Source organism: Aquila chrysaetos, chromosome 6, assembly GCF_900496995.4.
Source record: "Aquila chrysaetos chrysaetos chromosome 6, bAquChr1.4, whole genome shotgun sequence".
Lineage (NCBI taxonomy): Eukaryota > Metazoa > Chordata > Aves > Accipitriformes > Accipitridae > Aquila > Aquila chrysaetos.
In genome coordinates, this window is record NC_044009.1 from 5,173,202 (window position 1) to 5,194,523 (window position 21,322).

Sequence of the window (21,322 nt, forward strand, 5' to 3'; positions counted from 1 at the left end):
AACAACTTGCTAGCAAGACCCTGCGTTATACTCTCATAACAGAACACATTCAGCCATGTGAAGGCATCCAGATACAATATTGTTTGTTTCAAATGCAATAAAAATTCAATTCCTTTTTGCATAGTAAAGGGGAAATCCATACTGAGAGCTTCAGACATTAAACTGATTTTGGATACAAATTATTCTAATGTACAATAGAAAAGGCAGCTGTCCTTTATTTTATTTTTTCAGCTAAACAATTTTGGATCAAATTCCAACATGACTCAATTTGCAACATAGAAAAGTTTCACTGATGAAGGAGAATACGCATTGTCTTCTCAAGCAGATCTGTAACAATCATGGTACAAAACACTGATTCCATAGGGTCTCTACACGTTGGGCAGCATGATGAGGCAACCTGGCATGACTATATTAAAACTCTGTTTTCAAAAGTGTGACGTTTCAGCTGTAAAAGCATACAAATTACGCTAGAAATAAATGTCTATATAACCCTACTTATTTTTGCACACCTGAATTTTAGGATCCTACCCACAGCACGGAGTGAGCAAAGCAATAAAATATTATTTTTACTTGCCCCACAGTTCATGTACTACAAAGCATTTAAATGAATTAGTTTCAAGATGTTTCGACACGCTCAAAATTGAAATAAAGCAAAAAGCTCTATTTAAAATATTTTAAACCTGCAGACAGTTCAAAAGTTTCACAGCTCAGCTAGGGGGCACAGTTAATTAAAATGTCCAACCTTTTGAAGCATGAATAAATTTGATTTATAAGTAGGAATATACCAGTTAGGGCTGAAACAACCACTTAATCCTGAAAATGCTTTGTTTTGCTGTGAAAACATGTCACTGATCTAATGGGCTTCTCACACTTAAACACCCACATAGATGCTGCTGGACAACAACAATGCTATTCTCCGTCCTAGGACATAACTACAGCACCACCAACTAGAATTGATAACGCTGATTCAACACGTCTCCCACATTTGGCCTCCTCAAAGACAGATGCAAGTATTGTTCCATTTAATGGTAGACAAATACTTTTGTAGATTCCCATAGCACAGTCATTCAAAATTTACGCAATTTAAATCCAACAGAGTCACATCGAGGCAAATTTCTTTACAACATTAGCATGCTATACTCAGAATTTAAGATAACTACTTTAAATCCATTGTTCTGCTGCTGCTTAAGAATTGTTAGGTTTTGAAAGCCAAAATATATAATGTTTATACAAACATTTAATAAAACCAACTTCCAGTTGGTAAAAAAGTTCATTAAATGAAAGCAGGTTTATACAATTTAGATCAACACAATGGAAAAGTAGTGTCATTTGAAGAGATACTTTGACATTGGATTTTCCTCTGCAATTTTGACAATATATTTGAAGATAATCTGCCAGTACTTTCTTAAAGCTTCATGATATCCAGCACTCAAGAAAACTTTACTATCCACCAAGAGGTATAAAATCGCCATTTTCAAAATCTATTCAAAGCTGTCAAACTACCAGCGCTTACATTTAAAGCACTTAAGAACCACGAGAGATGATTCATATTCTCCTAATCACCAAGTACGCAAGTCAGCCTTCCTATACCTCTTTTTACTTAACGGATTTTATGTATCCCAATACAAGCTTCCTCATTTGGAAAAGTTTTCTTGCTCATAGACAGCAGTTTTACTTCCAGTTAAGATCATTTAAGAGCCTCTGCCATGTGTATCCAATGCATGAGAAAGTTTGAATTTCAGAGGTTTACCATTATCTCTGAACCTCCTGAATTTGTAAGATAGCCTTGGAGATAATTACAGCCTTACGATAATGCAACAACACTGTTACTTTTAAATACCACTTTAAGAAATTGTGACCCAGTTGCCATAATACTGTAGCACACAATGCAGTTAGCATGCTGAACACTTCAAATGGCTGTTGATTTAATCACTCCTCCTTGACGCCAGGCTAAGCAATGTTCCCCAAAATGGCTACTGTCACATCCTCTAGGTATTTTACTAGGGTTCTTAGCCCTCCAATTTCACTCAACCAAGTAAGCTTCTGCAAGTATCTAATTTAAGCTTGCGTTATCCACTACAAATAATTTAAGTACCTGCAGATACCCAATGGTATTCTTGAAACACAGTTTTCTAGCATTTTGTCAAACCAAAAAAGTACCTTCCATAATACTGCATCCAATTAACGAATACAGTATTCTTAGAACAGTGGTTTCCAGAGAAAAATCTACTGTGGAAGTTTTTAAGAAAACTGTCGTCTCTCAGTCCTATGTTGAAAGTGAAGAGTTAGCCTAACGTTTTGCAAATGGCTTATGTACCATTCTCTGTACTTTTTGTTAGAGGAGAAAAAGCCTTTTCTTCAGGTAGAAGAGGCCGTCCATTTTTTAAAATGCCCCAAACTGCTAAGCAAGCTTATCACAGAAAGTCTAGATTTCTACAGGAATTCTAAGTCCAAATACTGCACGGAAGAAATACAATCTTAACTCTGCTAACTACTGTTTTCAATCTAGTAAGGCACAAATGAAAAACACTAAGAAACCCAAAAACTCTCTTCAGAATGATAAGAAAATACTCATTTCAGAACTCCCAGACTGAACGCTGTGAAATGTGAACTCCAGAGGACTGAGGAAAAGGTTAGACACTATGCAAAAACAACAACAAAAAAAACCACACTGAAAGAGCCCCCAACAAAACAGAAAAATTAACATATACACATGAAATTGAAAGAAGCATGGAATATCTGCAATATAGAGTACTCTCTGGTCTGGGTATTTGGATACAGCTGTATATTTACAGATGTAAATATGAAATAAAACTCTGGTCCATGCACAAACATTTCCTAGGGTCTAAAAGCTTCGAAACATTATGCTACTGTTAGGGAAAACACACTAAGTAACATTTGTCATGAAGAAAGCATTTCCGCTACTTAAAAAAGAAATACACGTGAATTCTTTACCTGCAAAACGCAGAGGAGCATCTTTGTCCAGGGCTATTAAAGGGGGGTCCAAGAGCACCATGTTGTCATTTTCTGTAACTATACCATGATAGGTTGTTTCAATCCATGGCTTGTGCTTGTTAACTGAAAGGAAAACAAAGTAGAAAGTCAAAATGTTTGAAATTGACAACTTCTTTAAAAAATGCTTTATATAATACTGATTTAAATATTTTCCTCTTTCATTTTTCTAAATCCGAACCAGCATTTTACTAAATTAAAAAATTTGAGACAAAATCCTCTTCAGAAGAGTTCAGTGTCCCCGTAGGCTTTCCAAAAGTAACTCAGACAATCTAAATTAGTCTCTTAACTATGCTGGGATTTAAGATGCCCCTGAAGTGCAATTCAAAAACCTTCTAACAGAGATGGGGAGCTGCTGCCATCAGTGCCAAGCGTGACACTAGAAAAACCTATATTCAGCACCAGAGAAAAGACTGACCAACATGAAACACGAGGGTTTGTTTACACTCTGCTCCTCTCCAACTTGGAAAACTTGGGATCCAGTTGGAGGATTATTCTTCAGAATGTGAAGGCTTTTTCCAGTTTCAGCATTTTGTCTTGTTTGGGGTTTTTAATTATCATTAAGAGAACAGGTGGAAAAGGGATCAAACTTAACTAATTTAATTTCTACATAAGGCCTAAGGACACTTGCCAAGGAAACAAACAGGGAATGAGAGACATTTCTCTCCCAGTGTAAGATCTGTATCTAGAACCTTTCGTATCAGTTTTACCAGTCATTTATATGGCATCCCAGGTAGAGGAGGACTCCAGGAGTTCCGCTGAAGCTAAGGAACTATGCAAAATGCAAGAAAGGAAGAGAGAGGAGAGGCAATCGAAAAGGGCAAGGCATCCGCTTCGCAGCCCCACACCCAGCCACAAAGACACAACACACACATTCCAGGCCTTGCTGCGTTTGGAGGACTTGTACTTTGTACTCTTTAATCCAGCACATGCCTAATGCAGATTTCAAACACTACTGGAAGAAGGGACCAAAATCTCAGGCCTTTTCTGTCATCTAACAGAATGCCTTGAAATCTGAGTTAAATACTGACTACTTTTTATATCACTTATTTAGTAGTTAGCTTTAAGAAACTGGAAAACTCCACTAAGAGATTGCCCATAAAAGCATTCTTCAACGCTGCACAGAAGAAATCTATACACCAACCACTTGAGCATGTTTCAGATGACTGGTCTTCTTCCTTTGCTGCAAGTAAGTGCAGTATCTTTCCTTGTGAGCTTGCAGAAACAGTTTTTTCTAGTACATCACAAAAGACGCAAGACAAAATCATACGTTATCTACTAGGTTATCATCTACTACATGACAATCCAATGTGAGAGTGCCTTGATTATTAAATATTTATCTTTATGTTATGCTCTCCAATGATAAACACAGCTTGTAGCCCACAGAACCAGTATATGTGGTATAACAACTAATTCTTCTTGACAGTTGAATATACTGTTTCTCTTGGTCTAGCTCTCTTCATGCTGAGGTTCTACACACATCAGTTTCACCTAAATTGTTTTGGGCAATGTATATCTGCTACTTCAAAAAACCTCTTATGCTACCACATACTCCTGCTTCTTAAATTTATACTAATTTTGCAGATCTAATTCTGGAAGGTTGTACGTATCTAGCTGCTTAGACACTACGGAAAACATTAATCTAGAAGGCCTGAAAACTGCTCCTTACCACACAAAACCAAGTCATCTCCAGCAAGTGATGTACAGTCAAACGTAAGAAATGCTTTTTAGAGGTTATAACAAACATACCAAACAGCATTCAGTAAGTGACATCACCCAGGTTTTGGTCTTCACGAGATCAAGTACATGCAACTTCTGAAATAAATCTCTGTGCAATCACAGAAAATTATATACTACAGCTAGAACGCTATTTTAACACAGTTGAGTCCTGCTATTTCACCTTTCTAAAGAATTATATAAGCAGATTGTCAAAAGAGGCAGAAGTGTAAGGCTAACCTAGACTTTTGAATCTTGCCTCTCCAACAAACTAAAATGGGTTCATGATGTCTGGCACATGCTTACCCAGGGGAATTAAAAAAACAGCGATAAAAGGACATTTAAACAAATGATTAAACCTAGAGGTAGAGAACTTATACAAGAAACCATAATCCTTTCCCAGTATGCTTTCACCTGCAATCTTTTACTGGATAGTAGCAACAAACTGCTAGACAGTATACAGTACCTTCATACATAATAATGCAGCAAGAGAGAACTCACAACAAACTATTTTAATGCAAACAGTGTTTAATTACCACCATGTGGTTTTACTCAATATGGCAACACTATCTTTATTGCCTCAATACACTCACATGGGCATGCTTTCAATATTCAGCATACCAAATAGCCAGCTAAATGTCAGCCACATTGTTCTATTTACCCAGAGAAGTACACTGCTGCAGCACCCTCCAAGGAACTTGGCGTTTTAAAACAAACTTCATCATGCTCAAAGGGACTAACACATCATTCCTCCCTCAGAGGCAAGGCGCCAATAACTGCTGAAGTGTGAGTCCCCAATTGAAACATGTCTCTCAGGTCAAATCTGGTCTAAAGAAAAGTGTTTCACTAATACAGCTACGGCTGTTAGGAGCATGAGGAGGACACAGTTGTGTATTTTTCTGTCAGTGCATGTGGGGCAGTTACACCTCAACTGAACATATCGGAGTCCTTTCATCTGTTCATCTTAGTCTCTGCAAGGACCTAGTATAAAATACTAGAACAGATCTGTGCCAGAAAAAACTCCGTCTCCATTCTAATGCTTCTGAATGTAGATTACAATTATTTTTTTTTAAAGCATTGAGAAACCTTCTCCTAATTTAGCAACCTACAGTAAATCCCACTACTGTAGGGTAGGGAGTTCTATAAAAGGTTGAAGTACTGTAACCACATAGGAACAGAATTATGAGTATGCTAAGCATCTGCAGAGTCTAGTGAACCTTCAAACAAGAGACCCAGTTAAAAGCAAAGTCATGTCCTTTTATTGTGCTGTAGACAAAATCATAAAGCTTAAACCCCTTTGTGTTTAGGAAGGCTAAAACATCACCAGATTTTAAAACATAAAGCTTAAATCCCTTTGTGTTTATGAAGGCTAAACATCACTGGGTTTTAAAACACCAAACTTACTGCTGAATATCCAGGAAAGGCCCGTTATCCCTATTTGTGATCTACTGACTCTAGCATAACCACATACTGTAAGAAATTCTCAAGCTAGCATTTGAAATATGAGGCACAGCTTATGAGCAATACATTACTGCTTCCCTTGAACCAACTGTGAAATTGAACCAAGTATTCTTCTGATCTCAGTTGGCTTAAACATTATTAAATGTTGGACTGAAAACTATCCTTTCACATTTTTTTTCCTCTTTAACAGTCACAAAACTCGTGAAATCTACAGAGAAAGTTGTTCAAAGCCAGACTGTTAATTTCAAACCAAAACAGTCGGCCTATTCCAAGCTTGACACTAACAAAGTGCCCTGAGCTGTTAATCTCTTGCCATTTAACTGGGATAAACTACACTGGTTTCCTTGAAATACAATATTCACACTATTTGTAAGCGCCTCAACTGGAATCTGTTGTAAATCCCAACTAGCATTTAATCTAGTCAAGTGGGGGAAGCCGCCCTGGCACAACACAGCAAGCTGACTTCTACTTAGTTTTTAGTGGCCAAAAAAATTTTAAGAGACAGCTAAGCATACCTCTTTTTCCAAGTAGCAAATTGAATTGTAAAGCTCATGCTAGAGCCTTTACTGCTGCCAAGCAATGACTGCACATGCATCTGCAAGGTGAGCACAAGCCATCTAACATGGTTTATCTAAAGATAATTGCTTCTAAGCTATAGGAGGTGCCTGATGTGATGCATGCCTTGAACACTGGTTTTTACCATACCATTTGCTCTAGGTGTATGTGCTCAGTTTCTCATCAAACAGAACAGACCAGCTTTTACTAATACTGACTGGAACTACTACTGACTGTTCTGCAGAAAAAGGAATGTACCTCAAAGAAAGGATGCTTCACCAACAGCAATGGCTGATGCTGCAGAATACAGCCCATCAGATAACTAGCAGCAACTTTTTCCTGCTGTTTAAAAGAATTAATGAATGTAAATGAATATGTAAGGCAGGGTAATGGGGTTTAGGGCTAGGATGGAATCTTTAATCAAAAGCTATAATCTTAAGACAATCAAAATTCAGTTCTAGTATTTGAATGCAAACGTATTAAAATTAAATGTACTTATCAAAGTCCCTTCTGAGGACTCTGGTTATCTTCTTACAAGTGGTCAGAAGTTCATTTGACTTAAATGGGATCTGGCACCTACATCACTGAAGATTTAGACACACCTCAACCAGAAAGGACTGTAGCTGAAAATATTTTTTCTTCTGGATAACTACTTCTAATACATAGTGTTATTTACATATCTTTAGAACTAGATAAAGATGATTTATGTCAAAACAATTTCTTAAGAATTAACTGGTAAAACACGTTGAATGAACTCAGTAACAAGTAGTAGAGTCTGAAAGCTAGATGCTCTATCTAGTGACAGCAGATAAACATGAAATATTCATTTTTCAAATCCACCTTTGAGACTTTATGAAAAATCCAGAGATTGCATAAAAAGAGAATTGTACTCTCTGTCAATTCAAACAAATTGCTCTCAATGAACTGAGTAAACAGTCCTTTACTCCTGTCCTGAAGGTCTGACAAAAATTTTGATTACTGTACATCTTCTGTTTAATTGTATTCCTCTTGATGTAAGAAAATACAAACATGCCTTTCAGTGAGACGATAAAAACTGAGGCACGTCTTACCTTGAATATTTGTAATTGAGTACTGTTCTGATGAAATTTCAAGCAATATCATCAAAAGAACAACTTTGTATAGTACATAACCACAGAAAAATACAGTTAGCTAAGGAGTAAAGATCTACACAACAAAATGTGCCTTCTCCAACCCGAAAGCAAAGTTTAATAAGAAAGGGTGTAGCATGGCCTGATGATAATGCGTGTTCTGATCCTGCCCTACACTCATCAGCCTGCAATTCAGAGCTGTGCCTCTGTTTTCTATTAGAAAAGGGTGAGGATTAACTTTGTATACAAACAACTTGAAAAGTATCAGTGGTAAAGAAAACATTGATTGTATTTATTTAATTGGGTCTTCTCATACCTAGAATTTTATCAAAAATCATCTTACAACCAGGTACAAACAATGGGATACACAAATTCTGCTCAAATGCTGAGTTTCTTGATAGCACGGAACTTTTCTTACCTATATGGGTTTTCCAGACAAGCTACAATTTCCATTACTGGGACATGAGAATGGTAGACAGTAACAAAATATAGGGGGATGAATCTGCAATAGGAGAGGAATTGGCTAAGGGTATGGGCATCCACTAACATTAACTTCTACGGTTTCTAACTGAAGGAAAATCAGGTGGTTGAAATTCATCCCACAGTTTCAAATCTCTATCTTGGATTCTTTGCCACAGTTAAGGAGCACTTGTAATTTGTGCTCTGGAAGCTCAACTGTCATACATTGGGAGCACAAGGTAATGTTTATAAATTGTCAGGTGCCTACAGTTTGAGCCTGCACAATTAACACTAATTCTCTAAACACCGTATTCAAGCTCATGGCTGTAGGAATTCAACAGGTTTTATTAAATTGTATTTTGCCTAGTGAAAAATCTCTGGTTTATCACCACTTACAGAGAGTTTCCTGTTCTACACTGAACCAGTTGTCTAAATCTGATTTCATTTGTACAAGGACACATGGAAGTTTTGCTGTAAGCCTGAAACTAAGGTACATACAAATGACTGACTAGAAACTAGTTCCAATTTTTATTATCCACAACTGCAACAGAAGAAATGTTCAGAGTGCCAAAGACTGTAGAGGATATACTGACCAAATCTCAATTTGGATAAAAGCCTGGCAGGCAAAACAGCAAAACAAAAATATCCCACCACGAAACAGTCTAAATAGGATTAAGGCAACAAAGCCTTAATTCTTGAAGTGAAATTTAAAATGTTTTAAACTAAACAGAACACTGAAATAGAAAAGATAAGCCCCTAACTGTAAACACTAATTTAATAAATGTTCTCTTAAATGTTGCTAATTATAGTGCAAGAGTGGAAATCACTTACTTTCTACCTGTTGTAAAATTTATAAACTTCACTCCTTGAAAGGGAATCTTATTTACAAATACAGCAAGCATCATCTCAGTATAGCCAGCACTTCTGGCTCTACTTGTTGACTCCATTTAAAACCAGGGAAACCAACTGGGAGCAGTAGCACCAACTTGTTTTCAATCTGAATACAAAGCAAGTGAGATGAGACCTAATACTATAAACAAAGGACAGACAGTTCTTCAAAGGCACTGAGGTTTCTAATAATACTTTCTAAAGGCTCCTAAGGAGGTTTAGTCCCTACTGAAGCCAATGTGAGTCAATCAGTATGAATCAAATAAATCAGAGTGCAAAACAAGCTTTATTTAAGACCAAGGCTTCTGACTTAGTAAACTCCCCCATGTTTCGACGTATCGCTTCTGTCTTTGACAATAACGATAATGCTACAAGATGTATGCCCCTTAATATCATAAACAAAACTTCAGAGAGCCTTCTCTGAATACAACTAAATAGAACGGTAAGGCTCAGAAAAATGGTAAAAGTGCTTGTGTTGAGAAAACATCAATGACTACACAAGTTTCTTCTCCTCTGCGGAAGTTTCATAGCCACGAGCCACTAAGCTATCAGATACTTAGATTTTCATGGCAGAAAATGCCGCTTTACCCAGAATACCAGAATCCTAATTTAATCTGTTCACATTATGCTGTCCTGTGGCCTGATCTGCGTTTAACTTCAAGCCTTCTAACTTCCAGGAGAAATGGAAGTCTGTGAGCCTAGCTTCTGTCCTTCTTAAAAAAACCTCTTTGCACTACTCTGAAACTGGTGATTTCAAGTCTGCAGAAACATTAAGACCTCAAATCAAAGGTATATTTACAAGTCTAGAAAAGTTTCTGTTGATAAATTTCCCTGATAACTTGGCACAGACAGCACAACCTGCAGTCTAATAACATGGGAGAAGACAACTAGCATGATAGTATTCCAAACACATAAAGTAAACCATGCTTGACCAGACCATCCCTCCTCCATCTCAATTTCCAAAGTAGTATATTATTTTATATACTATATACAGAAAAAAGAGATGAAAATTGTTTGCATGAAGAGATGGCTATATATTATGCTTTCCCAAGCATTATGCATCATAGAAAGGTCCAGCACTGGTTAATTTTGTCTCTTCTCGGTGGTCTCTTACTTTCATAAATCCTTAGAGGAAAAAAAACCCACAGCCCCCATAAATAGCCAGATTGTCTCTTCATAATGCTTTAGGGTAGTCTTAAATTTCCCTGCCTCTAAAAAGGAGATAGAAACCTAACCACCAGCCCTATATTATAAAGGCTGTTCCTGTGTCAAAGAAACATCTGCAGTAAGACTGTGGTAGCAAGAAAGTGGTTTGTGGTTTGGATCTAAGACATTCATAGCACCACATAACTTCCTGAAATAATCACGGATCAGCAAAGCTTCCTCAAGATCATATTATTTTGATCAATACCCTTCCTAAATGACAATAAGCTGGAAGGGGCCCAAGGCAACAGAGGTATATTGCTCTACTTGGTCAGTAACTATGGAAGAAGCAGCCATTTAGATGCACTGCCTTTTCATCTGAAAAGTCACTCCATTTCACTTCCCATTCAGCTCTGTTGATAAATATCCAATGGCTTCACTTTGACAAACACTATTTGAATGCACTGCTAATTACTGCTTTTCCATTCCAGCATTAGTCCAACAAGCTTAAAAATAATTGGGTCAACTTGACCAATTACAAGATAAATGCATTTAAATTAAGAGTTCTGCATCAGCTGGACAGGAATATGCCTCTCTAGAACCTGAAGCCACTCTTTGCACCCCTTAAAATAACTACAGGGAAGATGGTAGGTCAGCTAGCTCACACCTAACTTTTGTGTAAGATCACATCCCCCCAAAAGCTATTTCCATTTCTTTCCATCATCAAAAAAGAAACCACTTTTCACTCCCCTGTTCCAACCACAGGAATACACAGGACTGGAGAGTGGAACTCGCCACTCTGGCGTAGCCTTTCCAGTCCATCTCTGCACATTACTGAACCAAACGCAATTCAGTTTTCACCACTTACAATAAATCTTAGCGACCTCAGCAGCAAGGACTTTTAAAGTCACAGATGAAAAAAATGAAGCTGTACTTGAAAAAAAAATGGAACTGACAATACAGCACAAAACTGAAAGTCTACCATAAACACTTCCAAACAAATGTTTCTCTTAACAACAGGGAAAAGAAAGTGAGTTGCCCTAGCAGCTTTCCAGGTGTTCTCCAGAGCATACTTGTCATTAAATGCATCTTCACATAACATTATTAACAAGCCTACCTAGAGTAGCCAAAACATCATGAGGACTAAGGCAACCACATGTACTAAGCCGAACCATACTGTAACTCAGTTATGTGCGATGAAGTTTAAACAGATCAGGACCTGCAGTCCAGCAGCTCTGTAGATTCGACTGAAAAAAAAGTACAGCCTGTAACTGCGGAAGAGCTGACTAACAGAGCTGTCCTGTGTAATGCTATCTAAATTTGCCATTCATTTCCAAGTACATATTAGCTTTCTTTGAAAATGGTTTTTGATCTTAGTTTTATTCATAATTTCAAGTGATGCAAAAGCCTAGCAATTCAATGAAATTGTGCTTCTGTATTGGTGTGGTAAGCGTTAAATTTAATGGTTCCAAGGAAACTAGTGAATAGGTTGTACTTGAGAGATATTGTAAATAGGTAAATTATGGCTACTACCTAAACCGTTGGTAGACGAGTTACTACAGCAGCAGCTTCTCGATCCTATGTAGGGAAACTGCAGCAAGATGTGTCCTTAACGAGTTGTTTTTGTTTAAGATCAAAAACTTCCCTTCAACATATTTGCAAGCCATTTCAAAGCCACACTGCTGATCTACATTCAAATTAAATGCAAGATCTCAAATCTCATCATACGATCAGCTAAATCTTGCAGAAATGGCATTCTCAATTCAAGGGGTAACCTTCAGGTAAGGAAGCGCTCGCAAGCCTCTTACTGAAATCTGCTCAGGAGGAGACCTGCAATGCGTATACTTTTACTCCACAAGATCAATCAATAGCCACAAGGCCAACGTTTAAAAATGCCGTCTCGCCGAAGGTTTAGCACAGCTCTCTCTTCTCGCTCACAACCAAACGAGTCTTCTTTACGTCAGCCCCGAGGCCAGGCTCCCCAGGGGCTCTCCGGGGTGTTTTATTTCCCCTTCCCATTCCGCTGGCCATCACGGCTCTCTCACGAGCCCAAGCCCCGTCTCGGCTCTACCCGGTGCACGCCGACGCCTCGCCGAGCCCTGAAAGAGCTCGGCGTTTCCAGCGGGCAGACCGGACCGGACCAGGGCGGGCGGCGGGTCTCGCTGCGTTTCGCCAGCGGAACCCTTCCCCCGCAACAAGTGACGACCTCTGCCCGCCTCGGCCACCGCCGTTATGTAACGGCCGGGCCCGCCGGCACCGAGCGCCGCCGCGCATCCCACCGCCAACGCCGCCGCAGCTGGGCCGGGCCCCCGCGGCCGCACGGCTGAGGCCCGCCGGCGCGGGGAACTGACCTTCGGGGTAAGAAGGTCTCGGGGCGGAGCGGGGGGAGCAGCCCGGTGCAGGTGACCGCGGAGGGCGAGCCGCCGCCGCCAAACCCCCCTTCCCTTCCCTCCCCCGCGGCGCCGCAGGTGCAACGGCCGCGGCGGGGTCACCCCCGCCGCCAGCGAGCCCCGGGGAGGGGCGGCCAGCGCCCTCCTCCCCGACCGCACCGCCGAGCCGCCCTCCTCGGCGCTCCCTCCCCCCTGCCGAAGGACGAAGGGAGCCAAGGACACCGCACCGGCACAGCACCGGCGAGCGGGCGCGCAAGCCGGGGTTTGCGGGGGCGGGGGGACACCGGACCTGCAGCCCCCCCCCCCCCCCCCGTGCGGGGCAGCCTCCCCCGCCCGCCCCGGCTCCATTTACCTCGAGCGGCCCCCGCTCCTCCGCAGAGCAGGGCGGCGAGCAGCAGGCAAGATGCGGGGGCCGGCAGCGAACGCGGCATGCCCGGGCGGCGCGGCGGCGGCGGCATGGCAGCGCGGAGCGGTGCAGGGCAGCGCGCAGCCCCGGCTGGCGGGGCGGCTGTGGCGCCCCCGCTGGTCCGGGCTCCGCTCTGCGCCGGGCGGAGGGTTCGGCTCGGCCCCGAGGAGGAGGAGAAGGAGGAGGAGGAGGAAGAGGAGGAGAGAGGAGAAGCGCTGCGCTGCCCCGCTCCGCTCGCCTTTTCTCTCCTCCTCCCCTCCCTCCCCCGCCTGGCAGCGCGGCGCCCCGCCAGCGGCACCTAAAATGGCGGCGACGGCGGCGAGCGCGGCCGGTTCCCCCCCCCCCCCCGCGCGCCGTGCCGGTTACCAGGCGGGGGAGGGAGCGAACCAACGGCGCGGGGGATGCGGGAGAGCCCATCTGCGCGGCGGGGCGGGGCGGAGCGAACCAGCGCGGAAAGAAACGCCCCGTCGGCCGCCTGCCGCCCGCCAAATCCGCCCCCAGAGCTCGGCGGGCACTGCGGCACCGGGCCGGCTGCTCGGCCGCCTCTTCCCACCTCCGACCCAACCGGCGGGGTGGGCTCTGCCGGAGGGGTGTTGGGGTTTTAGGGGTTGGTTTTTTTTGTTTCCTTTGCAGGAGGTGAAGGGACCTGCGGTGCTGCAGCTGTGGGCAGTTAGGAATCGGGGCACAGCTGCTGCCCCACTGGAGCCTCACACGGCTGACTGAAGCAAATGCTGATTAAAACCCCAACATTTTAGGGCTGAAGCCCATACGAAGCTGTGTCAATGCGTTCTCCTTAACATCCACAGGTCTTCTCGGCAAAAAGGCAAAAAAAGCTGTTTTTTACCTAACCCAGCACTGACGCCGAAGAGGGCAAGGCCACCAGCGACAAGCCTGGCACAGCAAGGCACTGGGAGCGGGATGCAGAAACCCTGGTCATCTGCTGGGCTCTGAACCACACCTGGAAGGAACAAACTGCCAACACCTGCCTGCAGCAAGCACCCCAAAACAAATAACGTGCTTCCTTGCTTTGTTTTCATAGCTCTAAATCTGCAATCCTGTGGAAATATGTCTGCTTGAAACAGAAAACGCACCTTAGAGCACCGTCATGCCTTTCCGAGTTAATGCTTGTAGACCTAGGGGTTTTCTCCTTGGTGCTCATCCCCAGGTACCCGTGCTGCAGAGAATGACTGTCCTGTGACGTAGCATTAACCCTGCCCAAATGGAGGAACAGCAGCGCTCACAGTTCAGACAAACACTCTGCAGAGTGAGAAACCTTTTCTAGTGTAGTTTCACTGACTTTTATCAAGGCAAAAGTCTATTAGTTCTGTTTGGAACAATTCACAAGTACTATCTAAATCAAGAAGGTTCATAGGAATAATTAAGTTGCATGGAACCTGTCCTGTAATAGAAAAGTTATTTGCTCTTTGGTCAAAAATTTCAATTAGAAAATGCTTCAACAGAAGAAAAAATACCTTACTATGATCAGAGTTTTGACAAATAAAATGCAACCAACTTATTTTATAATTAGATATGACTACTCATGCTTTGTACCTATTAGCCATTTCACTCCCACAGTGAAATAAAAATAAAGTCCAGAATGTTCAAGATCCTAGAGATACGGTATTTCTTTATTTTAAAACACTATGCAATTTAAATACCAAGATTGATCTGTTCTGGAAGAACCTTCCCCTCCCTCCCAAGGCAAGCCCGGTACTGTTACCTTCCCTGCTGACTACCTGTTCACCCCCAACTCAAGATGGGGGGGACCAGCCAACCAAAGGCGAGAAGCCAACTTACTCACTGCCCTTGATCAGTCACTAAGGTCTCAGCAAGTTGATGGAATCTGGTCTGCAGCAAGCCAGTGCATTTCGATATCCAAAGGCAAACTGTTCTGCCCACCCAACGGCTTCTTCCATCCTCAAAACCAACCATCTTCACCTGCTGTTAATCTTAAGCATATTTACTAATATGAGTGTGTGCAGAGCAGAAAAGGAATTTGAAGAGAAATACACCGTGGTCCAATACAATGAACAATACCCCAATTACTATCCTGTGCTATGGAGCTATCCCTTAACCAAAAAACCAAGTTAGTCCACATTTATTTCATTGACTGTGTGCTGTAGGCCACCTGCCCTATCAAGAGCTAAGACATCTTTCTTTTTTTAAACAAAGCTAAAGCCTCACTCTAAACCCCCTTGATTTCTCAGCCTGTCTAACATATGCTGGATGGCAGATCATGTCAGAAGAAGCCTGTAGCCCATCTGTTGCCAGATAGCTGAGTCTTTACATTCTGCCAACACAGCTTCAGCTGACAGTGTGCTACATTCTGTATTTTTCTTTTGTATGGAGAGTAGGACTGTCCAGCTCAGTATGACTCTCAAACTAGTCTTGCTAACTTAATGCATGAGTAAGAACCACCCCATCAGTAAAGATGTGCAAGGCAAGACATCATCAGTTAAAAGATGATTGCCCATTGATGAATACATGATATAACACAAATCTATTTGCCCAAATACTGTATTTTGATTAGGAATATAAATATGTACAGCGCTTGAATGTCAATGTAGAAGTATCTGAAGAGGGCTTGTAAGTCAGCAGCTAGCTGGCATGGAAATATATACACATACTCTAAAACATTTTCTGGAAAATCAATTATTATTACCTTTAAACTGGAGAACAACCTAGGTTCATTAGGTGTGGCAGAGAAGACAGTTTAAAGAGCAAAATTTGCTCTGCAGTCCGCTTGGGCTATACCGTGCATTATAGCAGGGGAAAGCACACTCCCATTGACCACAGTAAAAAGGGGACTTCAATGTTACCATCAGGACCCATTTAAATGATTCTGATTCTGCAGAATTAGGAAGAAGAGACATTTTTAAGAGGAGAAATGCTATGTCCAGGTAAACCTTATTTATTGCACAATGACACTAGTAGCTCAGATTAATTAATTAGCTGAATCACTCATGATGAAACAGGGAAGTTTCCAAGGAAGAAGGCATTGATTGCATTTCACACTTTAAGCAAAACTCCTCCGAGTCAGTTGTGACTAAGGCACTGATTCAGTAAAGCCAATAATTCTTCAGTCTGTATTTTAAGATCAGTTAAATGATTTTGTTTAGTTAGATGACTAACTGGTTTGAACTGGCAGTTTACTGGTTGAGGATACAGATAATCATGGGTACTCCACCTGTGGTGGAGACAGAAAAAAAAATTCTGATCCGTATCACCACTGGTGTTCCATTAGCCCTTAATCTAAAAATATGGCAAATACAACATCCTCTCAAATACCTTCCGTTTCACAAAACTAAATTTGATTTAAATTGCCCAGTGTGAGACCTGTTATGCACCAGTCCTATTTGCTGTTAAGCAATAGCTATACTGTTTGCCAGAGGTAACTACATTTCACAAGTCGACAGAGATTCTCACTGTATCTGAAATGCCACATGCCATTATTTCAGAGAAACTCAGAGAACTTCAGCACCTTCATTTTTACCACCTATTTCCCTCCTACTCTCTGACCTGCTTCTCAAGCTCCAAAAAAACATTGATTTGTATTTTATTGGTAAGCAACAAAACTGGAACAAATGGCTCCTGGCAGAACATGTTTTCCGTTATAGCTGAAAAATTATCGGACTGATGTCCTTGAAATGCACAGTGTGACTAATGCCCAGCTTGCAAGGACCCAGGAGGACACATTTATTGCACTTGTCAGAATGGAGCTGAGCAGTCAGAAATGAAAAGATAAGGTGATAGGTAAAAATGAATGCCTTTGCTTGCTACTTAAAGGAAGAAGTAAATACAGAGAGAAGCGAGAAATGCTCAGTTAAGTCAACAGCAGATCTGGATCTGATTGTTAGAGCTCAGGATCATAAATGATTTTGAATACACATGGAATATGCACCGTTACTTCTAGATATTAGACTTGGACCCTTGTTCAAAAGGGGAGGTACAGGGAAAGGTTCCAAACTTCAAATAGCCTAGAACTGGGTTTAGAAAATGGTCCAGTCTTTAGAGAGGCTAGAACTAGGTGTGGACTTATTTTCATCTCAGTAGAATTAATGTTGGCATACTAGTTTGTTTCCAGACTATGATTGCTTTTAATGGGAAGTTAGAACTCAGAACCTAGCTTTACCTCCTGTACTGAGCATTTATTTGGTTTATCACAGTTGCCCTGAAACCACTTCTGAAAGGGGACCAATTGCCATAGAGACTATACAGTAATTAAGCTCATGAGGGAGTTGCATGCACAGCCAAGCAAAATATTAGATGAAGGCAACAACAGAGCAGTTTCTTACAGCTCCACTCTAGCTCCTCGCATTCCCACTAGAGAAAGCAATAGGAGAATCCCAAAGTATTTTGGGAATTTGATTTCTAGTATTCTTTGGTTCTGATATGGCTTTATCAGTCTAAGCCAAGCAGGAAGAATGAACAATAATGACTCTAAAAAAAGAAAAAAAGATAATTCAAGGTGAATATACAAAAAAAAAATTCTTCACAATGAGATCTGTGAAACCACAGAGTAGTCTTGTAAGGCAACAGGTGGAAGTAGCATCTTTTGGGTCATTGAAAAGAAAACTCAACAATAAAATGCTAGAGCAATGCTCCTACAAGCTTGAAGAGGAAACATACATAGATGACCTGTTATACCTTCTCTAGCCTTGCTGTCCCTAATATACACAGTTGCAATCCTCTGAATGTAGAGAGGCATAAAATTCACATGTTTTTCGATTCGCTGGACAAAGTTGTTGTGGTTTTCTGGTTGTTTTTTTTTTAATGCTTTGGAACCTGACTGTATATATTAGAGGAGAAAGAATTAGAGGACTGGTTTTCCCCACACTTGAAAATCTCCAGAACTGCTTTGATCATGTGTGAGAATTGATTTAGGGGATGCAAATGAAGGCCTTGGCAATCTGAAGAAGAAAATCTTCTCCCCTGACATTTCTGAACGTTCAGAGAATTCTCAACAAGCCATTGAAGTATGGGTTCATCAGAGAGACAAAAAGAAGATTCAGTAAGCGAAGAAGTACATCAAAACAACGAGCTTCCTCACAAGAAAACTAGCAGCATTAGCAATTTTTCTACCTTGTTTAATCCTTTTTTTCCTGTTTAGACTTACTTTCTGTTGCAAATAGGCATCTAGAAACATGAAAGTAATGAAGGAAAGAAGCAAGTCTTCCCTTACAAAGAGAGAGAGACTGAATATTCTGCAACATCATTATAATTTTTTACAACTCATTAGCACCTTCCATCCTAGGATCTCCAAGCATTTTACAAGCGTTAATTAATGCACTCTCACAATACTTCTGTGAAGTAGAAAGGCAGGTGTCTAGATATTGTGATGACAGGTGCATTACAATTGAATAAGACAGAATTTCTAGGCTTTTCATTTGCATATTTAGGAAAGCAGGGCACAAAGAGGGTAGGTGAAATTAAGAAGTACTGCAATACCTTGAAATACCTTGAATTAAGAAATACTGTAATACCTTGAAATACCTTGAACAGACTGGCTTTCAAGCACTTAGCTAAAAAGCAGTACTTAAGGACCTCAATAAAATTTGGGCTTTATTAACCTAAGTCTTTGCATCTAATACCACAATGGCTATTTTAAGCTATGTTATATAAATAGAAATGGAGTCTGAATGAAACTGGACCTGTTTCTTAAATATTTATGCCCTTACTTGAAGGGCTATTGAGGTCTCCTAAGTCCCTGAAACCACGGTGGCCTCTGAAGAGCATTAAATAAATTATTTGTAAAGCTTAGCAAGACACCACGAAAGACAAATAGGGAGAGAATACGGAATGTGAAACAGCATCAGGAATAAGTTATTTTACTAATCATCCTCTAACTCAATAAAATAAGAATTAGTTAGGTGCTCTGGATGAGCCTTTCTACAATGTGTGTCCACAAAAAGACAAGGACTCTGGTGGTTCTAAGTTGTTTCTTCGTGTACTGTACTAACCTGTTCTGAAGAGCCGCATAGTGGCCATGCCCACATTAACAACTGCTTTAACTCCCTGATTTACATAGAAAACCGAACTAGTGATTTATGCTGTGGGGACAGGGGAGGGAAAGAAGGAGAAAAAAAAAAAAAAAAAGTGAAGAATTACAGGTTTTCTTTCCAGTTCTATCACAGATGTCCCTTTGAGTCAGTGACTAGCCCCTAACCTACCTATTCCCTTATCTGACAACATAATACAGTAACATACCATGTGTAAAAGTATGGACAGATAAACCAACTCAAATATTTGCACCAGGTACTGGTGACAATGTTTAAATTACTCAGCTTACAGATTTTTTTGGATTTGTTTAGGATCATGGTATTCAGCGAGCATCTGGTCATACAATGAGGTTTTCCTCTTCTCTCTGCCTGCCTTCCTGCAAGGAAGAAGAGAAGAGCCATGTGCATGAGTATTCCCCTCCCTAAGAGCCATATGGGAATGTAAAGGCATTCTCTGAATTCATTACCCTGCCCCACAATATGATTCCGTCTTTGTATGGGCAACAAAATGGATGTTAATTTATTCCTTATTGCTAATTTGAAAAGGAGCACAAACACAACAGTTCCATTGCAAAGACTTCTACCAAGGGTGTAGTTTAAGTCCAATTATGTGCTATTAGTACATTTGCTCTTTGTTCCTGTGGCATATTAATTACATGTCTGGTATTCTGATAATTAACACAATTATACTCTTTATTTTCCCCTTTTGTTAGATAATATTCTTGCATTTTATTCAGATAAGTAATTTTCTGTAGGTAAAAGGAGCCAAATTATTACATATTAATAAAATCAAGCAACGGGTTTTTAAGTGAGCTTATACAGAAAAGTTCCAGCAGTGTTCTTCAGCAAAAAGAAAAGCAGATGCTCTCCTGTTGGGCTGCAGTCTATCTCAGAGGCTTCTAAAAGGAAACCAAATTACAAGCCTCCAGTTGTGTATCCAGCATTATAATCACTGGCTGAAGCAGCAGGGCCGTAAGGACTATACTAGTACTGCCACACATAGCTCTTCCAGCAGTATCACCACTGCTGTTCAAAGGCTCACTGCTACCAAGATCTTTAATCTCCCACTGACATCCATGAAACTCAATGACATTTAGCAAAAAAAGTTACAAAGGGTCAACAAGATGGTTTACAATTGCAGATCATCCACAAACGAACACTTACCAGAGATTTCAAAGAAATATTAAGGAACAAAACAAAAAAAGCACTCTTACTACTGTAAGACAGTAAGGTGGGCAGATTTGACTAAATTAAATATGTATAGATGTAGTCCACAGACACCTCAAAGATTCGGATTTTTCTCCTCCAGGACAAATTATTGTTCCTCTGAAAACAAGTTACTGTTTCTCTATAGTTTCCTCTAAAAGTGTATCTGAATCTCCACTAGGTCTTGTATGCTGCTATGGCTAAAAAAGCCCCAGGGTGGAAAGAAAGATATCCGAAAGTTTCCTTCTGTAAGTGGTTGTTTGGGAACGGAGGAACAGAAGGAGCAAAATATTATGTTTTCCTGCAGTAGGGTAGAAAGTAGAAGGTCTTTCAGCACTCTGTCCCCCAAATCCCTTGCATCCAGATCTCCAGTGGCTCTGGCTGCAACACAGTTGTATGTGCAGGAAACAGGGGTGTCACCCAACAAAATCAATGTCACTCGCTCCTTCCTAGAGACAGCAGTGGACATTTCCTTACTTACTGCTTTCTGGTACCAGTTTTACCAGTAAGGAAACTTGAGGCTTGTTTATGATGGCAAATAGCCTTTAACTGTGCCTGCCTCCATTAATGGGGGTTCCCCCCCCAAGCTGTACTACACTGCCTTCAGGTCCCTTGGGGAAGAAGAGAAATAAAGCCTCAGCAGGCAAATATTAGTGTTGAAAAAGCTTGCTCTGCCTTTCCTGAAAACGCCATCTGGAATATTTTTTATTTTGAATGGTTGACTAGTAGACCAAAATTACCTAGGGGCTCTCCAAAGACTTTTATTATTTCCTATACAGTCCGAAAACCACAACCACCCCCCAAAACTGATCTTAGAACCCAATTGTACTAACCTATTCAGAGAGCATAGAGCTCTTGTCCTAAGTATTTGCAAAGGTAAGATTTTTGAGACCCGACAGGGCTGCTATGTTCTCTTCCTGATGACACCACTGACATTCTACCCACAGACAAGTCGCTTAATTTCTCTATGCCTCATTT

The 21,322-nt window shown here is 41.0% G+C and overlaps 1 protein-coding gene and 1 long non-coding RNA gene across 5 annotated transcripts in view; one reads left to right on the top strand and one right to left on the bottom strand.

The window, feature by feature from the left end:
• The window catches only part of CLSTN1 (calsyntenin 1), a 40,687-nt gene extending 27,371 nt beyond the window's left edge, over nucleotides 1-13,316 (bottom strand). For all 4 annotated transcript variants that reach the window (XM_030016607.2, XM_030016605.2, XM_030016606.2 and 1 more), the window contains exons 1-2: nucleotides 13,086-13,316; nucleotides 2,956-3,078 (exon numbers count right to left, since the gene is read on the bottom strand). In XM_030016607.2, the coding sequence (XP_029872467.1) occupies nucleotides 2,956-3,078; nucleotides 13,086-13,191 (229 nt within the window). In that variant the 5' untranslated portion in view covers nucleotides 13,192-13,316. The remainder of the gene's footprint in view (nucleotides 1-2,955; nucleotides 3,079-13,085) is intronic.
• A 239-nt stretch (nucleotides 13,317-13,555) lies between these two features.
• On the top strand, nucleotides 13,556-14,744 carry LOC115342452. Its single transcript, XR_003923764.2, has 2 exons — nucleotides 13,556-13,729; nucleotides 13,993-14,744. It is a non-coding gene; the product is annotated as an uncharacterized LOC115342452 (long non-coding RNA).
• The last annotated feature ends 6,578 nt before the right edge of the window (nucleotides 14,745-21,322 follow it).